General features: G+C 31.0%; 1 protein-coding gene across 1 annotated transcript in view; it reads left to right on the forward strand.

Annotated features, from left to right (window-relative positions):
* The first annotated feature begins 8,357 nt into the window (after positions 1 to 8,357).
* The window catches only part of LOC148869465 (uncharacterized), a 28,280-nt gene continuing 23,260 nt past the window's right edge, over positions 8,358 to 13,377 (forward strand). The window contains exon 1 of the mRNA XM_088970706.1: positions 8,358 to 9,116. Coding sequence (XP_088826832.1) covers positions 8,928 to 9,116 — 189 coding nt within the window. The 5' untranslated portion in view covers positions 8,358 to 8,927. The remainder of the gene's footprint in view (positions 9,117 to 13,377) is intronic.

Genomic DNA, 13,377 nt, shown 5'->3' on the forward strand with positions numbered 1-13,377 from the left:
TTGACTATTTCTAATCAGTAATATTAATTAATAATGAATAGTCAATTATTAATTAATCAATAACTATTAATAATGTTATTAAATAAAACCGAGTTCGGTTGGAAAGAAAACACAAACAAACCATCCCCCATCTTATGACCACTGCCACCAACAACTTACATTTTCAACCCCATAACTCTACACTTAAACCAACATGCATCCTCCTAGCTATACACATATGAGGAGACAAATTGCATCTCTAGCGTACTTTCACGTTAAGAGGAGAGAGAAAAAGATGGTGAGCGTCAACATTTGTGACTTCGTGACAACCAAGGTGTAATAAGACAAGGATAAAAGAAAAAGAAGAGTCACTCGCTACTCATGCTCCTTTCTTCTCTCAACCGACCTGAATACGGTCATCTTCTTAACCCAAATTCAAGCATGCCATTCGCTCAACAGAGCGACGACAACAATATAATAGGGGTGGTCGAAATGCTAAAATCGACTGTTTCCTCACCCATTTCAATAAATAAATAGTGTAAATAACATAAAATGAAGAAAAGTATTCAAATAAACGAAAAGAAAAACATACATCGGTTGCCAATCACAGCCATCAGTGAGGGAGGGGAGTTAAGCCTCCAACCATGATGAAAAGAAAAAAAAAAAAAAAAAACTTTTGGAGTCAACACGTCCAAACTGGTGATGAAACAAAAACCGGATAGGACTATGTTCAAACAAATAATCAGTCCAAGAAAACGCAAAAAAATAAAGGAAGGAAGAAAGAAAGAAAGAAACAATCACAAATGGTAGTGATAAAAAATCAACTTCATTGAGCATTGAACAATGACCAAACACATACATGTATTGAACTTCACTGCTTGGGCAATGAACCAACCCTACTTGCAACCTAGTCCTCTATAAACAACAACATTTTGAACAAGGGCATCAATCTCTTGAAACAAGGGTGTCTGACAAAGGGTTTAATTAGGGTTTACGTAGAGAGATAAGAGAAAGAGGGAGGAGAAAGGCAGTGTATCAACAAAATGCCATCATTCTAGACCTGTTCATGGGCCAGGTGGCTCGATGGGTTGGCCCGGCCCCCGGATGGGCTTGAACACGCAAATGGGCCCACGGGCTTAACCTCAGGCCAAAAGCCCAGACACACACAAGGAAAAGAAAAGATTTAAAATCAATTACAAGCCCCTTAACCAATGGAACCGATTGAACAGACTAAATAAAGGAAAATGCACAATTAGAAAAAAAAATAGCCTTCTCACTTTGGTATTTCTTCCAAAGTGAACCTAGCTGAATTTGGTTGTATCACCAGAGAATGGATGTTGTGCATTTGGTTGTATCACCAGAGATAACGAAGATGGGAAGCATGGGTATCACATCAATAGTGTTGGCGGAACTATGGGCTCGAAATGTTGCAAAATCTGATCCAACCACCTTCCAAGTGCATCTCACTTTTGAAGGAGTGCAAATCAATCGATCCTCCACATCGCAGATAAGATACAACCACACTCACCATGAAGGAAATGTTACAGTGGATTGGTTCATGTCAAAGGGTCACTATACTAAAAAGGGACTAACTACTTCTTTCCCCTAGGAACTCTCCTTTTTAACTTTCCTAGACCTAGTTAGCAAGACCCTGACTCGATGGAGTTTGTCTATCTAACCCTCTCATTGTACCCCCCCCCCCCCCAAAAAAAAAAAAGGGAAATTGTCTAAAACTCACTGTGAGTTTTCAACATTTATCTTAATTAAACTCAGCATAACTTTTCAAAATCTATACTACTTTAAAAAGTACAAATAGCCTTAAGAATATTTATGGAATTTTGTGATGACAAAATTTACCTCTCTATATTTATATCTATTGATAAATAAATGAGGGCAAATAGAGTAATTAGTTGTTGATGTTAAATGAGTTGAAAATAGTAAATTTTAAGATATTCAATGCATTCAATTATCTCTAATTAAATCTAACATTTAAGGTATTAATTTGCATTCACCTTTATTGAATCATATATTTAAGGCTTCTTTGTTTCTTCTCATCATTAAATTCTATAATTAAATACATATACAATAAATTAATAATTTTAATAACATAAAAACTTATAATTTTAAAATCTACGTGAAAAAAAATAGTGTTTTCATCTAGGTGTTGTAAGAAATTTAAACCATTTGGGTCAAATGGGCCAATCCATGTTGCCACAATTAAATAATAAAATCTAAAAATATATAAAATGCAAAAAATATAGAAATTAAAAAAGAGAATGTTTTTAACATCATATGTTTGACATATTAAACAATAATAAGTATGATAAATAATGTTTTAAAATACCGACCCGGATGCCGATTTGCTTTTGCCTTCAGGTCAAAGGTCACCAATTCGACTGTCAAGGTTAAACAAGTCAAACCGCTCTGCATCAACACTATGTGTGTGTGTAGATATTTTATCAATAAACTAGCGAGGACCCATGCAATGCACAAGATTTACTAAAATACCCCTTATAGTTTCATGGATTTACTAAAATCTACCCTATAGTTAAAATTTTACTAAAACACCACTTATAATTTGCAATGGGTTTAACAATCTTCCATTAAATGACAGTGAAAATGATAGTGTTAACCCTAATGTTCATTTAAATAAATTTAATCAAAAGAATATAGAAATAAAAATAAAAATAAAATACCAATTTTGCCCTTTATAAGACATGAGCAACCACTCTATTGGCTATATTTGGTTAAATTTGTTTTTTGTATAGAAAAACGTGTTAAGGGTATTTTTGGAATAAAAAATATGGGCCTAATGGCAAAACAAACACTCCTTAATGAAAGGTTTATTAAGTAAATAAGTTGTAAAATATATGGGATGTTTTAATGAAAACTATAAGGTATGTTTAAGTAAATATGTAAAACTATAAGATGTGTTCTAGTAAATGACCCAAATAGAATCACATAAGAGTATACAATTGTTTTATATTTTTAACTTTTTAAATAAAAATTAATAATTATTCATATTTAATATACTACTTTTAATAATTTTTTATAATACAAAATAATAATAATAATTAATTTTAATTAGGTTTATTCATCAAATTGATGAAATTGGCCAACCCGATCAACTCGATCCAAGTTGGTCAGTTTTCTAGTATTTTAGGTCGGTTATGGTTCAAAAATTTCCCAATTCGACCAAATAGGATAAATTTCACTTTGACCATTTGTAAGCCAACAAAAACTGAACGACCTAACCATGGATATATATTAACATTTTACATTTTAGATATAAATTTTGATATGGAAAAATGGGAAATTTTCCATATTTCTTAGTCTAAAATATTTTATATAATAAATCTATTTTTTAAATTTATTTTTTTAATAATTACACTATAATTTTTAAAATTAAAATTTACTTTTTAAGTTTAATTCTTTTGAACTGACTGACCAAACCAAAAAATTGACCCAAATAGACACAACCTAAGTGGGTCAATTTTCACAAAAATGTTAATCGATTTCAGTTAACCAATTCCCCAACCCGACAAGGCCAATTTGGTTGGCCAAATAGCCTACGACTTAACCGAACCAACTCACCAACACTCATAATTGCAGCTAAATTAATAGTCTCATCTATGATAAATAACAATAGTTTAATATTCATTAATTATTGAAAATTTATAGTAAAAATATACAATTATTAAAAATATATTCATAATGAAAAAATACAATAATTACAAAAAATACAATAAGTACTAAAAATATATTAACTTTGTCAATAAATAGTATAATCTCAAATAATAGTTTAATTCTAATAAATATTAATCAATAAGTTATAACAAAAATACAACAAGTACAATAAATTAAATCTAATTTAATCTCCAATAGTTATTGAAAGTTTTCTATTAAATAACAAAACAAAATAAATTTATACATAATCATTGAAAATACATTTATCACAAAAACAATAAATAATTACTAAAATACAATAAATATTAATTTTAGCATATATAATTATATAATAAATACAATTTAAGAGTTTAAAATTATTATTAATAAATATTATTTTTTTGAAAGTTATTTTCTCGAATTATTACTTAGTAAAAGTGAAATTAGTTATTTTACAATATTCTATAAAAATATTAAGTTATCATTAATTGTGATATTATGTTATAATTATTTTTCTACTTTTCAGAAATTTTTTAAATTTATTGCATATTTTCTTTATTTTAACTAATTAAAATCTAGTTATGTTAAATATTTTGTTATTTAAAATACCCGGTTATTTAAATACTTAAATAATATGTAAAATATTTAAATTTTGAAATATTAGTTATTTATGGAATTTAATTATCCATAATATCATAATTTATACTATTATTACATAATTTCATTACTAATTTTGTAATATATTAAATTATTATTAATTTCAATATTATGTTATAATTATTTTTTTTTGCTTTAAAGAAATTTTTAAATTTATTACATAATTTCGTTATTTTAACGATTAAAATCTAGTTATGATAAATATCTAGTTATTTAAATATTTAAATAATCTATAAAATATTTAAAGTTTTTTATTATTTTAATTTTATTTATTTAAAGATATTACATATTATTAAACTTTGGAAAAACATTTAAATTGATTATCCAGAAACAAACATAATTTAAATTGTTAGTACATAATTTCATGATATATTTTATAAAAACACAAAATTATTTATTAGTTAATTTCGCTTTTTAACTATTTAAAATATAGTTATGATAAATATTTAGTTATTTAAATATTGAAATAATCTATAAAATATCTATTTTTTTTTGTTATTTGAATTTTATTTATTTAAAGATATTACATATTATTAAATATTTGAAAAACATTGAAATTGACATTCCAGATAAACATAATTTAAATTGTTAGTACATAATTTCATGATATATTTTGTAAATATATAAAATTACTTTTTGTGTTTTTAATAAAGATTTTAAAGTTATTATGTAATTAGAGATATTTCATGATATATTTTAATTAATATTTTGTAAATATAGATAAAAAGTAAGGGAGAGGATAAATAGGAATTAGAGATAATTTATGAGAGAAACTCTCTACTAAATTATAGATAATTTTGGAGATAAATAGGAATTAGAGATAATTTAGAAGATAAATAGGAATTAGAGATAATTTTGGAGAAAGTTGGGGAGGTAGTTTAGGAGAAATTTTAGGAGAAGAGATTATTTAGGTGACTGGGAAGTGCATCTCATTTGTTGTTTCAAAAATCACATGGAATAAAAAAAAATGAGAAAATTTATTGATAGCTTATAATTATGTTTTACATATATTACATATAATATATCTACATGTTACATTCATCTATGTTTTTTAATTCCGTTTTAAATTTTTTATTTATAAAAATATTAAAAATTGCAATTTGGGGCCAAAAATGTTTTTTTTTTCGCAAAAATAGCAAGGCATTGTGCATAATGCCCTTGGGTCGTATAAATCTTGAAAAGTTAGTAAAACGAAAAAAAAAAGATAACCCCTATTGGACATCGAATTGCAAAGTTATGGTTTCCATAAGTTTGCACGTAAATTAAGTGTGCAACTTGCGGCTTAGTTATTCGGTTGAAAATGTTAATGGTATCGCCCAAGTTAGACAGTTTTTTAACCAAAATGGGATGTTTCAATAGAACCAAACCTAAAACCAAGGCCAAGTGACGGTTCAATTATACTAAACAAAAATAAGTTTGAAATGATGAAAATTGAATGCCAAAATTAAAATCAACCTAAAAATGAAATGATATCATAGTCAAATAATAAAATTTTTAAAATAGAAAATACAAAGAATCATAAAAATAAATATTATACATAAGATATAATTTTATCAATAATGGAAGCGTAATACAAAATTTAATGTCAACCTATAAATAAAACTATTTTTCTTTTTGGGTCATTGGCTAGTGGTTTGGGTCAAATGGATTAATCGATGATATAATAGTTAAATAATAAATATTTAAAATAATAAAAAAATGAGTAATCAAAAGAGCATATAAAAAATTATATATTAATTATGTCAAGCAAAAATTAAGTGCAATAAGTAAAAATTATGTATATAATATAGATGAAATATATAATTTAAAATTGATCCGAAAGCAAAGCTATTTTTTTTATTTAAATGGTGGGTCAACGGTCCAACTTTTCAAAGAAATTCTTTATGCCATAATTGAATAATAAATATTTAAAAAAAGATAGAACGCAAAAGGTAAAAAAGTATAAAGTTTTGTCAAAGACATTTTGGAACATTTCTAATGTTATATAATCATCATATTAAATGTCAAAATAAAAATTATTTTTATTTAGACAAAAATGGAATACAAAATAATAATAACAACAACAACAACAACAACAACAACAACAACAACAACAACAAAAACAACAACAACAACAACAACAACAATAATAATAATAATAATAATAATAATAATAATAATAATAATAATAATAATAATAATAATAATAACTGTTATTGTAATTTAAATTTTCTATAGGTGCACATTTAGTACAAGTATTTAAGTTTACTTTTAACCATATTGTTACTTTTATTAATTTTCAGTTTCTATAATAATTATGATATATCTAAAATCCAAGTAATTAATATGAAAAAAAATCATATGTGCAATGCACGTGCTTAATTACTAGTGTCTAAAACTCATCATGTCAATAAGTTTTTATTTTCCAAAACTTACCTTCCGTTATTGCATTGTTAATGCTTCTTAACAGAGATGTCCACATTGGCATAAATATCAAATTTCATGACCAAATTAGCCTTGGATTGTGAGTTAGAGGAAAAGGGTCTTTTTCGATTTTCAATTTTCATGTTTTTTTTTGCATTTTTAGTATTTTGTTATAATTTCCAATGTTTTTTATAAATTTTCTATTTTCTATAGTCTATAAACTTTCCTGTATCTTTTGTTATTTATTTGCAATTTCTGTGTTTTTTCTATAATTTTTGGTGTTTTTTTCTACAATTTTTATTTTCTGGTTTTGTTTTTCAATTTCTATAGTTTTTATAAATTGAAAATAATCTTTTATTTTGTTCACAATTTCTATAATTATTTATCTTTTTTGAAATTTCTGTGTTTTTATGTATTTTATATTTGAAAATATTTGTTGAACCTTTCTAGTTTTTCATGTCTAATTATTAAAACATATGTATATATTTTATATTTTTCTATGAAGGTTAAAATGGTAATATATTAACACCTGTTAGTTTGTTTAACGTCAAGTTAGTGACATGGTGAGTTTTAGACATTTTGAAAACTTGTGGTGAGTTAAAGAGAAATGCTGAAACTCAAGGTGAGTTTTAGACAATTTCACAAAAAAAAAAAAAAGAAACTATTTGGGCCTTTGGTTCAGAGGTTATATGGTCAGATTTTGTGGTTCAAACCTTAGTCAAATGGTTTTTGGGTTCAAAAATCAGACCCGGAGCCATGACCAATACCTAGGTCAAATGGTCCGACTGTCCAGTCCAATTTTCAAAACCATGATTGTTACAAAACGATACATGTACTTGCCTATTTTAAACTTGAACTATGATATTATATATATAATTATTATAGCATTTCTTAATGCTTCCTAGCATATCCTAATAATTTGCACTTAGCATAAACTATCAAAACATATTTTTTATATGCACATGCCTTCTTTTTAGTCATTTGAGGTGTACATTTAATTTTATTAATATATTTTTGGAATTCATTTGAGTTTTTGTAACGTATTATTACTTTTTTTTTTCACTATATCCGTATGAATCCAAAGTGTATCCCAACATGTATGTTGCTTTTATGATACTTTGAAGCTGTAATGTAAGCTTCTTAAGTTGAGCACTTCCAAATAGGCTACAACTGGAATGGTATTTGTTTGTCTAAATTTAAATTCAATTCATTTAATGGTGATTGGACCACTTCTATCCAATCTAATATGAACCAATTATATTCAATTATATATATGCTTCAAATTTGGGTGGAGAGAACAAATTGCTTCCAATACTATTCCAATAAACCATTGCAACCGTACATTAACTACATCTCCCTTGTCATTCATAGAGAGGTATTCCCAATGTACAGTTGCAGTGGGTGGTTGTTGGTTGGACCATGTTAGGTGCGTCCAATTGATACTTGATAGCACATCTGAACTCTTCAAATTTGTATTCAGTCTTTTTTTTTTTTTGGGTTCATGATATAGAATCCTCTTCGTATCCGAGTATAATGAATCGGATTTGGATCTTGGAATATCCGATTCGATTCCATCCGCATCCGCTTGCAGCCCCACTTCCAGGTAGCAAAGAAGTCATCAATTGATAATGAGCGGGTACCTGAAGGCCGTTGAGCTCTGTGATTCTGTCAATCCGTTGCGTAGAACCTGGTTGGGGTTGGTCTATGGCATAACGACTAACGAGAGCTCATGTGGCCCGAACCAGGAGCGGAAGGGGTCGAACCCAAGGCCACTCAAGTGGCTCCATCCGGTTTTTAAGGTCCAAGAGTGCTTCTTTCACTGCTGATCCACTGAAATCATCAGAAACTCAAAACTTGAGACCGAAACCCAACGAGCAGAAAGGAAAAGTCTAAAAGCGGAAAACCTCTCTTCTTCTCTTTCTAATTCCGATTACTCTTCTCGCTCTCTCTCCTTCGCTCAATCTAATCCCTAGTAGGGCTCAACCCATCGCTTTCTATGTCACTGCAAATCGGAGGTATCTGAGGACAAGATTATTTGAAACCCTAGCGTCTCAGTAGTCTAATCTGCTTCATTTCGAGCCTGGGATGGAAGAGGAAACCCTTCGACACTCTGTACAGAGGCGGAAGCGGGTTTGACGCCATCTGGACTAGATTCGAGAAGATAAATCAGGGGTTTTGGCTTTCAAGTCCTGTTTTTTGATCGTAGCTTGTTCGATCTGGGAATGGATACGCGAGATTTATCGTCGTCGGCTGCTGTAAGTAGGGATGGTTCTTCGGCAGATGAAGATGGTCTTCTTTCTGTCACGGCCGGGCTCGCCAAGGAGGCTTCTTTGTTGTTTCAATCGCGGAGATTTGCGGAATGCATCGATGTCTTGAATCAGCTTTTGCAGAAGAAGGAAGATGATCCAAAGGTGAGGCTCTGGAAGTTTTAATCGTTATTACTAGTCGGTGTCCCGTTAGATTAACTACCGAACTCAAAAGATTTCATCTTCCTTTTTGATTCATTTTGAAAAATTCGGGTCTCTTTTTGACTCTTTTGGGCTGATGTTGGCGGGATCCTTTTCTGATCCTCCTAAGGTGCATCCAATGTTGCTGTTTACTGTTAAATATTTAGTTTATACATTGGCGGAAGGAAATAAAATCTTTTTTTTTTTTTTTTTAATTTTCTGCTTTTGGCGTTCATTTTGTCTCTAACTCTGCTCGTTAGGATTCGTTGTCCCTCAATTGAAAACTTTGATATCTTTATAGAGTCGGGCTACATGAACGTCATCCAATATCTCCCATTAAGAATCTCTTATGCTATTATTAGCGTTCAGCTCGATAGAGTATATTTTACCAAGAGTGGAGTTTGCAAATTAAGAGCATAGACATTAACAGTGGTGCTTACAAGGCTCCACGAATTGTGCTTTTGGGGAATAAGTTTCTAGTTTTTAAGTCATTTACATGAAAGTTGTAGCTGAGGAAACTAGGGAGCAAGAAGGAAAGGAAGGTTACAATAATTAAAAGTATGAATAGGTAATATCGTAATTTTCTCTTGATTGATGAAAAGTAGACGTATCATTTGAGGTGAGGATATTTTGATGAAAACGCAGTTACCTTACTTACAGACAAGAAATAAAATAGTCTGGTCTTGTGTAACCTGAAACCTATATGGTGTTTTGACAATGGAAGATCTTTCAAGTTTAAAATTTCAGAACAGAGTTTGGATATGATTGAGGTAAGAGGTGCTTGATGCCATTAAGCATTAATATAGTCGATGCTCTAATGATAAGAGAACTTATAAAATTGGTCTCAAATTCAATATATTAGCACAACTTACTCATTGGCATAGCCGCATAGGGGCCATGGTTTTATGTTTTTATTGTATTTTCCCTTTCTGTAGTGGGGCCTTTTGTTTGTTCCTATCTATATTGTGGGTCTTCTTTAGACCTCATTATGTGTGTTTGTGTCCCCTTGACTGTTTGTAATTTTTCTTTGGTTGGAGGCCCAAAGGTTTAAGTAAAAGAGTACATATCATTTGGAAGACATTTCCTTTGGCTTTCATGTGGGCTTTTTTGGAGTGAAGGAAACTATAGAACTTTTCAGAGAAAAAGCTAATATTCTGATTGAGTCCACAGAAATGTGATGGGAATGGTCTCCTCTGCACACAAGGACTTCAGGGAGTAAAATCTCTCTCTCTCTCTCTCTCTCTCTCTTTTTTTACTATGATACCTTATTTGGTTATAGTCGATTACTTGATTTTCTATCTTGTAATCGTGATTGTCTTTTGTTTTGCTCCATACATGGCATTATGATGTACATGGGCGGGGGTTTACTTTTACACACTGATTCTTTCTATTGTTTTTAATACAATGTTTTCTTACCTTAAAAAAAAAAAAGAAACCAACCTATTTATCAAAAAAAAAAAAAAACAAAACCACCTTCAAAATAGATGAATATAATAAACTATAGACGTTACTGTAGTTACTTTCCAACTAGATTTGTAAGAGTGGGGGTTATCCTAGAGCATTCTTTAAGGGAAAAATGTATCAATAACCGATTGTTGTGGTCTCAAAGGTGAAAAAAAAAGTATCCTGGAGCTTTTAGAAAGTATGATTGTGATCTCTTTCTCTCTATATCTGTGGGATTTTATGTTATTCCAGATGGAGAGAATGGCAGAACAGGGCTCATGTAGCCAGCCTCATATAGTTTGGGACAAGGTTTAGTTGAGTTGAGTTGAGCTGTGATTCCAGATGGAGTTAAAGATTTACCAGCATACTTCTTGATGTCTGATGAGCTTGTGAGGTGTGTAGGATCTAGCATGTGGTTTTGTTGTTTGTTTTGTCTAATTCTGTTGATTGTCCTACTTTTCTGATGCAAGATCATAACATTCTCCTTCTAAGTTGAAAGGAAAGAGATCTGTAGTCTCTTTCATTTTCTTTGGAGGCATAGATATGCAATCAGGGAAATGATAGAGATTACGAAGGACTTGAGAGTAACTGTTAAATGGGTACCACAGTCTGCCAATGGGCTAGTAGATGGCTTGGTAAAGGAAGGCGCATTGAGGATGTTCTGGTGGCGGATACATCACGGGGAGAAATGTAACAGAACTTCTAAGAGTTGGTCAACTGAACTTTCTATTATTGTATTGAAGCAAATTGAACTTTCTATTATTTTTCTTTATTATCACCTATAAAAGTCAGAACTGTTATAATAAACGAAAAGAAAAATGTAGGAGTCTGTGGTAGTTGTATGTCTCAATAGGGTTAAGAGCAATTTTTTTTATCAAGAACTGCAATATTTCAATTCATTAATAGATCAAAAGTGTACAAGATAAAATTACAAGAGAAAGAAGATTCAGTCAATGAGAGATAAAACCTCTTATCTCTCCCCCAGCTTTCCTTCAATTACAAGAGTGCCCGGAAAAAAAAGATTCTCTCCCCACCCCTTGTTTTTCTAATACATCAGTTAATGAGTTAGCACAACGTTTAACCCAATTGAAGGAGATTTCCATATCTCTTGTCAACCACCTTACTTTCTTCTTTTCATTGCTATAGATCCAGAATTTTGAATCTTCTCCTTATAAAAAGCTTACTATCAGTTTGGAATCTCCCTCAACAATCAGGTTTCTAATGTTCAGGTCTTTTGCTCTTTGAACGGCTTCAATCAGTGGCAATACTTCTGCTCTAAGGAAGTCCCCTTCCCCTTCTGGTCCCAAGTAGAGAGCTAGGATTTTGTCCTCCTCATCTCTAAACACCCCACCAATACCTGATAAACCTGGGTTTCCCAAGCTGCTGCCATCAAAATTTTGTTTAGTAAACCCTCTTTTCGGAGGAGACCAGAAAAAATTGGTGATGGGTTTAGTTGAGCATGAACCAGCCACTTCCTTCCACTTTCTAAAGGATTTCAGCCAATGTATTGCTCAGTGTTTTAAAAGCGCAAGGGCCAATTTGCGCCTGAGGCACAAGGCGCAACGCAAGGTGCACACCTTTTTAAGCAAGGCACAAAATTACAAAAAAGCTAAAAAATAAAAAGTTAGAATTCAAAAAAATGCCATTTTTTTAAAATGCAAAAAATTCAAAAAATATTAAACATAATGTTAATAAAGATATAAACTTAAATTTTAAAGTAAATGTTTAAAAAAGCCTATTATCTAAAATTAAAATACATAAACATAACATGTAAAGTGTATTCAAGTGAAAATTTAAAAATAAAAGCAAACATATAAAGCATTTTCAAGCATGTAAAACTCATAATATCTTTTTTTCCTTAATTACATTGCTTCAAGTAGCTAATGTGATGTAAAATATATTGCATTCTTGATTCTGAGTCACCTTTGTACCACACCCCTCGAGGCAAGCTCGAACAAATCTATGTTAGGGTCTCTCGACCCAACCATTAGACTCAAAAAATAGCAAAAAGTGCAAAATTTTAAAAAGGCACACGCCTGAGCTGAGGCGCAAGGCGCATCAGGCGCACACCTAGGCGCAAGGCGCACTAGGCATGTGCCTTTTCAAAGGGGTGCGCCTAGGACCTGGGTGAGGTGCATACCCCAAAATGCACCTCGCCTGTGAGCGCGCCTTTTAAATCATTGGTAGCACTCTAAAAAGGATTAAATCCATTAATTCTTCCTTTCTTCTCTCCTTCTCTAGAAAAATTCTAGAGTTCCTTTCTTCCCAGATTGTCCATAATATATTTTTTTTTATCAGTAGATTGTCCATAATATTGTTGCTCTTAAGCATCTCCACATAATTCTTCTCCTTTTCTTGGCCAATTGAAGAAAGGAGCCAATAAGCTTTGAACATTCGTTGGGGGGAGCCACTTGCATCCAAACAAGGTGAGAGACCAATCCCAAATAAAAGAAGTAAATGAACAAGAGATAAGCAAGTGATAGAAGCTCTCACCATTGGCCTTGTACAAGGTACACCAATGGGGGGGATAAGCACCAATTTGGTCATTTTCTTTGGAGTAAGTCACAAGTATTAATCTTTTCATGAACAACTCCCCAACAGAAAGCGCCAATTGTAGTAGGAATGGGCTTACACCAAACCTCCTTGATTGGAAAACAAGGCAAAGAGCTAGAGGAGGGTTGGGACAAGGCTTTGAAGAAGGAGGAACAAGAGAAGGAGCCCAGAGGGGTACAAGTCCAAATTTGGTTATCTAGCTTAGAGGGATCAAGAAACACATCTTCCA

Source organism: Nelumbo lutea, chromosome 2 (assembly GCF_056320005.1).
Source record: "Nelumbo lutea isolate HS-2025 chromosome 2, American lotus-T2T, whole genome shotgun sequence".
NCBI lineage: Eukaryota > Viridiplantae > Streptophyta > Magnoliopsida > Proteales > Nelumbonaceae > Nelumbo > Nelumbo lutea.